General features: G+C 42.5%; 1 protein-coding gene across 50 annotated transcripts in view; it reads right to left on the bottom strand.

Moving 5' to 3' along the window:
- Positions 1–12,103, bottom strand: part of MAP2 (microtubule associated protein 2) — a 234,233-nt gene that overhangs the window by 96,690 nt on the left and 125,440 nt on the right. For 11 of the 50 annotated variants that reach the window (XM_068196476.1, XM_068196477.1, XM_068196488.1 and 8 more), the window contains one exon: positions 7,093–7,152. The exons of the other annotated variants lie outside the window; for them this stretch is intronic. In XM_068196476.1, coding sequence (XP_068052577.1) covers positions 7,093–7,152 — 60 coding nt within the window. The remainder of the gene's footprint in view (positions 1–7,092; positions 7,153–12,103) is intronic. 50 annotated transcript variants of the gene reach the window in all.

Genomic DNA, 12,103 nt, shown 5'->3' with positions numbered 1-12,103 from the left:
GGAGAGGTGGAGTAGAGATTGTTTGTAGAATAGTGATAAACATCACAAGCTCTAAGCAGAGAGCCAACACTGGAGGCCCTCCCACACTGACAAATAATACCTATTATTTTTATTGAAGAAACAGTTAAAATGGCAACACCATTTCCAGCACTGAGCTGAACTCAAACTAAAAGAAAGTACTGACTTCAGGCATTTCAAAGTACAGATTTACTCTAGAAGGTCTAGATACATTTCAGACTGCAAGAGAAGGCACTTGCATGACTTTAACAAATCTTCCTCACTCAGTCCAGGAAGAAATAGGTTTTCTCATCTTTAGCTGATGGTTTTACTGATAGCTGGAAGCCAGTTACCTGAACATTCAGAACCTAGGGGAAAAAAGGAGAAGCAGGGTGGTCCAATTCTGTTCTAAGGCCAACATTTACATTAGGTTTAAATGGAGCTGAACTATTCTGTGCATTTCTGTTACTTGCTACAGTGAACAATATGCAGAAATAGAGCTGCATTACTAACTGGACTTTTGCTGTATTAGGGAAAACAACATTCCCAATGGAAAACATACTAAAACAGCAGAGACAAACATGAGGTGAAGTTCACCTCCTGTATTTTACAACTCACTATACACTGGATTTTAAATTGAAACACCCCCAAGTAAAATAGGATTTGATCCCTTGTAAGGTGTATGTCCTATGAGGTTACAATTTGCCAGCATGAACTATGGAGTCTCTAAGGTATAAATTACACTGACAAATACTGTCCCACCAGTGTGTCCTTTCTGGCTGCTTACAGCTCCATGCCTCTGTGGAGATTTGACTGTAAGCTTCTTGGGGTCTGGAACAACCCTGCTGTTTGAGCACACAGCATCTAACACAAGAGTGATCTAATCCAGACTTGGACACCTAGTCACTAATATTATGATAGCTACAGCAATGAATCATATAGCATTAAGAAATATCACAGCAAAAGCTGTTGTACACAGTATCTAGTTCCCAGGCATGCCACCATTATTAACCTTAGACTCAAAATCCTGTTGTGTCTTATTCTACTTTTAGCACAGAGTGGATGTTTAGCATGATTTTTAGCAGCCAAACTGATGCAAGAGTAACTGTATAAAAAATCAAAACATTTTTTCTTGCCCCAAGTAAGTTACAACTGAAAATAAGAATACCAGGGAGCTGTTATTAAGAGTATGCTGCAGGAAACTCATAGAGATGCAGGTATCTGCAACATTAGGAATCAATCATTGAAGCAGGACTCCTGATCAAAGTGCCTTGCAATTTACCCCAGATTTCCCACACAGACATGGCAAAAGGCAGAACAACCAGCAATCTTACAGTAATGTCCTGAAGTCTTCTGATGTAAAATTCAAGGATGATTTGAAAAACAACAAAGACAAGCCATGTGAGGATCTCACTTCTCACATCAAGACCTCACTTGAACATTAATTGCATGGTGTATTATACCCCCCTCCCTGTGTAATTATTCCAGCTGTCCAAAATGTCATGGCTAGAGACTGGACTGAATTAAAACTTCCTGCTTCAGAAGGGCCCAGAGTCTCAGAAGGATTAAAAATAAGAGGGGAAAAAAAAATTACTCATCTTAAGGATGACAACTACAGTATTTTTTTGGTCATGATTATGAAAGGTTTTATGAAAGAACTTTGCTGGGAAAAATTAGGATTCAAACATCTGTTCTTCTTACAAGTGTCGCTCCTCAATACAAACGAATCTGTGCCTCTCAAACTTCTCTCATGGAGAATGCTCACAGCACTTCCATTATTCCCACTATCTCTTTCAAAAGCACATTTGCTATCACAACTGCTTAACTACGCTTAAAGAAGGCTTAACTCTGAGTGTCAGGTTCCCTAACACTGAACTTACAGGCTGTATTGCTTAGGAACTTGTGGCTTGCATTACAAAGCTATTAACAGGTATTAAGTGTGAACAGGATGATTTTCCCCCCAGCTGCTTTGCAGGCAGCACTGACTTCCAGCTCCCTGCTCAGTGAGAGACACAAGCACATCCCTGTGTGCTGCATCTTTGTCCTGACACCAGCCAGAACCAGATGCTCCACAGGAAATTTCAAGAGAACATGGCAGGAGGACTAAGGTGTTTTTAGACAGCAGCAGGGTTTGCTGTGAAGATGAACAAGGGACATGTCAGACCACTGGAGGAGACAGATGATACAAGGCCTCTGGGAGCAGACCCCCAAACTAGTCACACCTGTAAATAAAGGGCTGATGTGCACCACTCAGCAAGGACTTCTGAAAACTGAAACTGTAATTTTTACAAGTGTGAGCAATTTCTTTTTCATATAGCTGTAAAGCTATAATCCTTAGCAAGATGATTCATATTCAAAAGGATGTTCACAGCAAAAATTCAACTGCCTTTAGAAGAGATGAGCTTCTATTCCATGGTGTTTTCTTTCCCTCCATGTCATCCAGGGGACAAAACCCACAATTGTGAGAATTCAGCATTAGTACACTGAACTGGTTCCTGAGCTACAGGAGCCATTATGTTGACTTGACTGCTGGGGATGCAGAAACAACTGCAGTAAGTGTTCACAAAACCAAAATGCAGCTCAGCAACTCACCATCACTTCCTTAATTTTGCCCCTCTATAAAGTCACTTAAGTACTGCACAGAAGTGGAATAGCTCTGTGTTGGGGTTGGCTGCTGATCGTGACAAAGGAATCAAGCATAAGCTGCAACACACAGGACACCTGTTTCCCTTCCTTACCAATCTCTTCTTGAAATTAAACTCTGTGGCTCATCACAACAGAGGGGAACCTCTTTTGGAACCTCTCTGGCCAACCTCTTGCATCCAAAGAGTTGGGAAGAGGCTTGCTGAAAAGCTGCAGCAAGTCAGGTAACCTAACCTGACTGTCAATTTCTGCCTGAATTGCTTTGCTTCTTGGCTGTAAACAGGTTTTAAGCATCTACTAGTGACTCAGCCTGCTACATAGGAGTATTACTAATACCACCACCGTCATCATCATGATTTGACAGTAACAGAGGACTTTCTGTGTCCTTCCCACTGCTTAATGATCACATCTCGATCCTTTCAAAATGTAGCAAATTCTACCTTTGCCAGTTCACAAGTACAACTAACAGAATATTCAAAACAGGTTGTGTTCAAAACAGGTGTCTGTAAATGAATGAATGTGCAGATAATGGCTATTAAGACAATCAGAAGAAAGAAGGGAAGAGAAGTTGATTACAAAACTGTCGACAGCCCTCCTTTCAAAGGAGGAAGGAGGTAGATTGATGCTATGTGATAAACACAAAGGAGGAAATCCCAAAGGCTAGTTTGGTGCAAGGACCTTTTCTAAACTTGACCTGGAAGCTGAAAGTTTCTTGCAAGTGAGATTGCAGAATAGTCTACTGGTTGGTAGGAGACTATTTTTAAGAGGAAGGCTGATGAAGGAGGAATGGATGCCACACTGAGTGTGACAGTAAGTGTGCCAAGAGCCTCCTTCAGCCCCATGTCAGAACCACACAAGTGGGGATGCCTCATTGCAGCCCTCCCAATGTCAAGCAGGAGACACTCAAGCCAACTGCATGGGAGAAGAAAAGAGAAAACAACAGCAATAACACCACTAAGCTCCACTCTGCCCTCTTGCCAACTTTCCCTAGTGCTACAACAATCACTGCAAAAAAAAAAAAAAAAACAAAAAAAAACAAACAAAAAAAAAACCACCAAAGTAAGCAAAATAAAAAACAAGAACATCTCTAGAATTTTTTCCTCTTTAGAGATCAAGCCAACATTTCTTCTGCAGATACTACAATAAACCCTTCTAGTGAGTATCAATTCATACACTTTTCTAAGAACTGTTCTAATCATTCCTCACTGACATCTTTCTGTATAATGTTACCATCCAATCATTGATGAGGGAAATTTCTAACCCTAAAATACAAGCTATGGTGTACATATGCTCTGTACAAAATTCATCCAAGATGAGCCTGTATCCAAAGAGGTTCCAGCCTAATTGAACAAAGTATCAATACACAAATGCTCTCCCTGAGTGCACTGCATGCTCAGCTTGACCTCCTGCTGCCCTCAAGGCTCTGTTCCAGATGGCTGCTGCCAAGCTCCATCCCCATCTACGTGCCTCCCCTTCTGAGCATCAGCAGGTTCACAGCAGAAAAAGAAATTCAAACAATGCTTACACTCAAAAGGTTACTTTAAATTACCGTAATCTCAATGTGACAGAGCCTTACAAGGGTGTTAAAAGTTCCCCTCTCCTGCTTAGAAACAGTCCCAGATGAGTAAATGGCACCTTCATGTTTTGGGGTCCCTTCAGACAGCTCACACACAGAAAAGCTCGTGTCAGAAGGAGATGCTGAGTTTTTTCACAATGCACAGGGAACCACAGGGTCCAGGAACCACAGAGCCCAGTGACCAGCATGAAGAGTCACTGCAGCAGCCCCAGAAGCATCAGAAGCAAAACCACAGCATCAGAGAATGCTGCGACTCTTCCAAAGCTGCATCCTCAGCTCCAAATGCTGCAAACAGGCTGTACTGACATCCCAGCTCAGAGAGCCTTATCACCCATTCCTGATGCCCTCTGTGCCACCTTCCTGATTCTGTTATTCCTCCTCCCCACGCAGCAGCCCAGCCTTAGGGGATGCTCTTACACAGGGAGGGGCAAACATTTCTCCTTTGGCTGATGCCCACCTCCTTTGTCACAGCTTTCCCTGTCACACACCTGTGATACATTATTTCCACTGCCAATTCTCACTGTTACTTTTAGTCACACAGAGACAAAGGACACAGGAGAGACAGCAATGCTCACAGGATCTTACACCTGTATTTTATCTCCTAATCACCAGTGCAGCAACCCTGTGAAGAAAATGCTATTTCTGATCTATGACTGTTTCTCTCTCTTTTCATCTCAGACTTGCCAACTTCTTAAACTGTCTGTGGCCTCTGAGCAGCATCAAGAGGCTATGGAGCACTTCATGGATATACTCTTTATTTCAAGAGCAATAATTTAGGTCTGTCAGCTAAGGGTGGGATCTGCAGAGACAATTTAAGCTGTGCACAGCAGACAACTGAGAACTTAATTTATCGCTAGTGGAACATTATCAACAGTCAAATGGCAACTACACTAAAAACTGCCCGTTGCTTTAAGTCTTACAGGCTAATTTAATCCTTCATTTCATACTTGCACTGCTGCAAGGGTATTCTGAGGCCATGGGAAAATTCCTGAAGCATGCAGGATCACTGCTTATGGTGCCCCTCCTGCCTGGCAGAGGCTGGCAGGAGCCTGCAGGGTGCTGGATGTGCTGGCAGCCTCCAGGAGCAAATAGGAGCCTGATGGGAGCAAATGCCAGGGCTGGAGTGGCTCCTGCCCTCCCACAGTTTGAGGCCCACAAGGCAAAAGCTTCCAAAACTGCTGGGCTGCCTGTGCTGTGCTTTCCAGGAGGAGGAGTAGCACTGAAATTCTGCGAAACAAGAAGAAGCACCTTAACCCTCAGGCACATCATATGCCTCAGAGACAGGAAAGGCTGGCACATACACATTTCATGTGCCTCCACAGCCCATGTCAGGCCTGTGGTGCCGTGGCTTGTGAGAGAGAAAAGTTCACATATGGAAAGGCAACTGTCTTGTACTTGTGTGTTTGCTTTTTACAGCCTACAAATGCAGAGAGCCAAAGGTGATTCTCTATTTCAATTTCCTTCGAATTCATAAATCCAGGAGAGACTGCATGCAGAAGTAAACGAGGGGGTGGTTGGGAATTGATACATTTATGGGATTATAAGAGCTCAAGTCCAAAACCAGCCTTGTACCTAATACATACACACAGAAGTGCACATGTGCATGTCCACACAAATCCTACACCATACACTACTACCTTTTTTCATCCTGTAGTATCAGCTTGACTTCCTTTAAACCTGTGCTTGATATTCAATTTTTTCATCTTTAAGTATCCTGGCAGCCTCAGAATCATGGCACTGAGTACTCAAGGAGAATACAGGAGATTGATTTTGCTCACTGTTCCAAGTATGATCTCACAGAAATGTGTCCTAAACTGCCATAATCCAGCACCTTCCTTTTTATTAGTGACAAGGCAAAGTAGGTACTTTTACCACCTGAACAAAACTTTCCTGCTGATGTATGTGTTCATGCTACTCTTCAAAGGATGCAGAGTCTGAACCTCCTCTTGTTGGGCTGAGAGGTTACATGAGCTTCTACAGGCATCTGTGCTCACTGAAACCCTCATTTTGCTTGTGTTGCAAGGCCAGAGCAAACACGTCACTTCTCCCCAAAATAATGCCCCTGCCCTGCCCAAATGAAGTTACACCAGCAGAAGCTCCAGCACTTTGCCACCCTGCTCACACTGCGTTTCTTCCTTACGCTTCAGATTTAGTTTTTCAATCAAACTCTGTTTCCATTTGCTGGAGTTCAGTATTTTGTCTTTAGCATTTAAAATTCATGCTTGTGAAAACAGCAGCTATGTTCACTTGAAATTCAAACTGGAATGAATACATGTGCATACAGAAATAGTGACAAAACAAGTGTCTGCTCATCTACATGACACAGGTTTTCTCTAATGCTTGTTTTTATTCTTCTGGACAGGAGTCTCCTGAATGTTTTCTCTTTTCAAAAAGCAGGAAAAGTGCATTTCTTTGATCCAACCCAATGATTTTTGATTCTGGAGATCTGGAATCATTGTGCTTGTGATTACTCTGTCAAATCATTCTCATCTTTTCTGTGGTAGGACCCAGTGCAGCAGCAGGATATGACAAACCAGAGCAGAGTACAGGAGCACTGTCACCTGTCTCAGGTGCTCGGCCTTTGTATCATCACCATCTTAGGCCCTTTCCACCCAGGGCTGTGAGCAGGTTCTTGCTAAGCCAAAAGTGAGACAGCTGCTTTGACAATGGATACTGTGGCTCCCATCAGATGCAGGAGGCTTTAAAAAAAACCTACTTAAAATACTCCTGTTTTTTAAAAGTAGGAGTATTGCAAAAACAGGAAGTAGCCCCAGAAAAATTAAGCGTTCCAAGAACTAGAGATGTTTTCTCAAGCCTTCTTATTTTGTTGAAGCAGCCTGCCTGTTAAACTATGCCAACAAGTTAAAAGGTCATACCTGGGTAAGCAGATGATAGGATGCTGAGTCTGACTGTTAAACAAGGGAAACCCTCTGTTCCTACAAAGAAATAGAAAAATATGCTCACTAGTCTCTATGCAGTGAGTTTAGCATAAACTCAACATTGCAAGGGACTATAAAATGTCCTTGTATCTTATGTGTACATTTCTGTCCAAGCCTTTTTCTCTCAGCTTTATTTCCCAAGACTCATTAATTCAGATTCCCTGTTATGTCCATCCTGCTTTGGGACCACCAAGGAGCTGCTTACTCCCTAGGCCAGCACTAAAAAAATCTGGCACTGACTCCAAAAACCTGTCCATCAGGGAAGGCAAATGGAGTACAGCATAATTCCAGCCAGAACTGGGAGAACTGTCAGAGCTGCTATATGCAGAGACTCTACTGCAGGGCAATCCCAAGCAGGAACGAGGAGAGTGGAGAAAAATGGTTGCTAAGATGCACAGAACGTAATGGAAGAAGAAAAAGAGTCCCTCACTGACTTCCCAGTATGACACTTCAAAACAGCTGAAGATACCAAGGCAGGGAACTACTACAGTTTCCTCTTTAAACTGTTTTGTCTTGCAAAAGTTGTAGCAGAGGGTCTTAAGTTTAGCTGGGATAAGTAACAAAGGTTACCAGAGATGTTAGTGCTCTTTTTGTGAGCCTCTTTAATCAGAGAGAAATGCCTGGGCAGTACATGGAGTTAGCTTGCTGAAACAGCCTCTGTGTGCCCCACCATACCTCCTCTCTCCTTTCTCTAAGTCTTTGACCAGAGGACACTGGGGAAAACATTCCAGGTGCCAGCAGCAGACACCCAAGTGTCTCCCATCAGGGTGAAAGGGGTCTCCTTACCACATGTCCTTGAGTATCCCCAAGTATTACGAAGCCAGCTAGTACTATCACCTATAGGTAAGGCTGCAGCTTCTCATGGCCAAGACACTTGTAACTTTTCTGACTTCAGTTGTTCAGAAATTAATTCCCTGTATAGGGTATCTGACCCAAGTTAATGCTTTTGTTTGAGAGTTCACTGTTTTAAAGCTTCAGCAAGAACAGGGCAGGCATTCCCAGGAGCGAGAGTAGTAAGAAACACGTAACTAAACCAAATAAAGAAGAAGGATATAAGGTAATGACAAAAAGTAAGATGTAAGTATGAAATCAGAGAATCATACTGCATACTCACAAAGGCAACTAACCTTGAGGTAGAGAGCAGTTCAGGTTCTTTTTATTTCCTGGACTGTCATCCTTCATCACTGAATTAGTCACCTTGTCTGTACCACATCACTGGCATGGGGCTGTGCTAACTACAGCTTTCCATCAGTTTGCCCAGTTAACATCCAAAAAGAACAGAAAGATTTTGCTGCCCTGAAGGAGGAAGGTTTCATATGGTTCTGACAGCAAATAAATGAAAAATTTGAAATGGAATAAATTCCACCTTACTGCAGAGGCTGTCAGCTGAGTGCACCACTCATTTACAAGCAAAAATTAGTTACAGTAAATGAGCTATGTGGAACTGAGGCTCCAGCCAGCATCAACTCCACCAACACACAGGACAAAGATGAATGTTAAAATAAGCTAATTAAATTTTCCCTGGCTCAGCAGAAAGATCAATGTTCTTGACAGCCGAGGATTGAGCACGTGGCATCCCAACAGCCCTCCGATGTGCCACCACTGCCACATAAGGCCACATAGCCAGAAACAGAGGAGGTGGAACATCCCTCTTGGGAGGGGCAAGGAAACAGAGGCACTCAACAGGGACATTAACAGAAGGATGGAGACACCTGCTACTTGTATGCCAGATGGTCAGATGGCATTTTTACTAAAAACAAACTTGGCTTTGCACTTTCATTATCTATTCTACCACCATTAAACATGTGTCCCAGTAGTATGCTGAAGGTCCACTGCAATGAATGTGACTTTAGCCACCAGCAGAATACCAAAAATACCAGACAATCAAAATACAGATGACAGAAGCGGGCAGCATTTTTGCTGTCCCACAGATTTGCTGGATTCAGGCTGTTATCACCATTTCCACCTCTTGCTGAGGAAGAGGGAAGGGAAGAAAATGAGATGATTCAAAGGTTCTTCTGCTAGAGAACAGAAGAGACACCCACCCACCCAGAGATGCCCACAATCCCACGTTCAGGGCATTTAAACAAAAAGCAAGAAGTTAACATTTAAGTGGCTGGTCAGAATGTGGTACCACATGTATCTATGGGGTTTTCCACTTCCTGAAAGCATCTTCTAATAATCACAGTGCAGAATGTATTAGGAAGGGTTTCTTTTTGTTTGTATTTCTCCCAAACCCTGTTGCTTAAGACAGAAATCCAGAAGAACCTGTCTCAATAAGGAATTACTTAAAACTGGCAGTGTCTTTAGAAAAGCTCTGTGCTCAGGTGAAGGGACGTGCTGGTTTATTGATGCCCTAGAGCCAGGATGGCAGGGGATGGCACTTTGGCTGCTCCAAGTGACACTTTCCACTATTGACTGGGCACAAAACAGATGAGCTGGTTGTTTCACTCCTAATGAGAAGCTGTGATTAGTATCTTCTGTCTTGGATATGGAAACCTATGTCAGGACATGCAAGCTTATCACAATGAAGAAAACTTAAGTCTTATCCACAAATACAGCCTGGTAAGTGCATTCAGCACATTTTCTTCCACTGAAGTACATCAGACAGAGTCTCTGTTGATGCAGACTAACAAAGGGCTGGACAGCTCTAGGCTGGATGCACTGTGACCTAGCATCAAACTGTCAAGGAGATCTGCTCATTCTGGCTCTGCCATTTGTCCCTGGATCAAGCATGCTACTTCTTCTGCTGTATCCAGTAGGGATTGCCTTTTCTTCTTTTTGGTAAACACTTTGACTTCTACCTACCAAAACTGATTGAAAAAATACAGTGTGCATATACATACACATACACAACCAAGGACTCAGGTTCTATTTTATGTATTTGTAACTATTCTTCATTAAAGTTACTCCTACTTCTCCTCTTATAGAACTCTTAAAACCAACAGGATTGATAAATTCATACATTGTACTAATTTTAAAAATATATGTCTTTTTCAGGAGCTGCTTTCCTTTCTCATTTGAGGGTTTGTGTGTGTTCAAATACTTCTGTATGACCTACCCAACAACACACCTGTTCTGCAGAGTCACCTGCAATGAAAATTGTAAGGACTAAGCACATTCTTTCCCTAAGCTGTTCTACTTGTTCTCCTGAGAGAGGAGCTGTGCTGTTATCCTGATGGGTCAGCCCATCCACTTGAGGCCCTGCCTCTGCCTTGCAGGTGTCTATTAACTTCACCAATCTGCCTGCAAAAATGCACATTTAAGGTTATTAACTCTTCAGTCTGGGAGCTTGCCTTTTGCTATATATGCCTCAAGAGCAACATACACGCTATGATAAAAGCCTAAATTGCCACAAATTACTTTTCAGCATTTAGTGCTTTGCCCAACAATGCTGCAAACAGATCCCATCTATTAGCACCAAACCTCTCCCCACAGCTTCTTCCTTTTACACTCCACACTCTCCTCCTCCTTCCTACTTTCCATCTACCCTTACGCTTTCCCATTGGCAGCAGAGGCTTAAAATAACAGACATTCTTCAAAGGGATGCAATAAAACATATTCTGGTTATCTGCAGGGCAGAATTCACTACACATTTATTATTATTCTGTTTCCAAAGTGCTACAAAATGAAGGTCAAATATATCTGCACTTCAGCTAGGGTTGATGCAAAGAGCAAACGTCTAAACCACTTCAGCTAAAGGAGGCAAAGCAGAGGCCAGGTTGTGGTGCTGTACATTACTGACCATCAGCAGAAGCCAGCAGCTTACCATGGCTGTAGTTGTGGCCTGAAATTCAGTAAGGACTGCAGTAGATGCTGCCTCAACTTGAGAATCAAGACTCCAGAGCCACAGTGACTGAGGAAAAACCTGTACTGAGATTTTCACCACCAGTTTGTGTTTGCTTTGGATAGCACATAACTCAGTACTTCCCTCACTCCTGGAACATGTTGCCTCTGAAAGACAGTTTAGCATGTTCCCTTTTGACCAAGATGACTTATAAACATTTAAATGATTCAAGAACAAGCAATGCTGATAGTACCATCACAAATTTACTTATTCCAAAAACTACTGCACTGCATCTGCATTAAAATGACTGGATTACTCCCAATACTTCTTAATTCCCATTGCTTGTCTGGTGACTCATTTTCACTAAAGCATCCACATGAAATCCTTCAATAGTTAAAAGAAATTTTTAAAACCCTGCAAATTGAGAAAGGTCTACTCATGGGTAAAAACATACAGCCAGTCTAAGCAGCTCACAGTCATGAAGGTAGAGGAAACAAAGCCTGGCTTGGTTATGACTCTGAGGCGGAGACAGGGAAGATGAAAAGCTGTCTCAGCATGCAAGAATCTTGGCTAAGTGGGGCCTGAAATACTCAGCAGACAGGGGACACTGTTCAATCATTTACAGAAATCAAGGTTAGCAGTGTCAGCACATTTGCCCTGAGACGAAACAGTTTCCTGATCCTCTTGACGCAGAAGTAACTTGGCTGCATTAGTGGCTGCCACTAAGCAAGGATTAAAGAATGGAAACAGAGGAGGACAAGGATAGCAAAGGATGAAATGAGAATGCCAATATTTTCACAGCCTGTATTCAGCAGTCCACCTAGAACCCCAAGGGTTTTTTTTTCAGGAACCTCATAGACAGAGACAACTGCTACCTTTGATGAAAATATATGGTGTCTGGGTTTTACAAATGGTGTTTCTAATAGTTTATCTGATTTTGTAACTAGCAGGGAAGGAAATCGTTCTGATGACAATTACAACTGAGGCATTTTGTTGTGATTACTGGCACAGAGCTGTCATTAACACTCCACTTCTCTTAACCACAACTTACGTCCCCTGTCGTTGTAAAAGATAGGTCTGGGGGCTGTTTTTCTGGTCTTGTCAAGTTGAATTTTAATACATGCTGCTTGAAAGATGTACCTCCTGCTATTTCATGTCTAT

The sequence above is a fragment of the Anomalospiza imberbis genome, chromosome 7 (genome assembly GCF_031753505.1).
Source record: "Anomalospiza imberbis isolate Cuckoo-Finch-1a 21T00152 chromosome 7, ASM3175350v1, whole genome shotgun sequence".
Classification (NCBI taxonomy): domain Eukaryota; kingdom Metazoa; phylum Chordata; class Aves; order Passeriformes; family Viduidae; genus Anomalospiza; species Anomalospiza imberbis.
The sequence above is the reverse complement of the archived record's forward strand: the minus strand, read 5'-3'. Positions and strand labels throughout refer to the sequence as shown.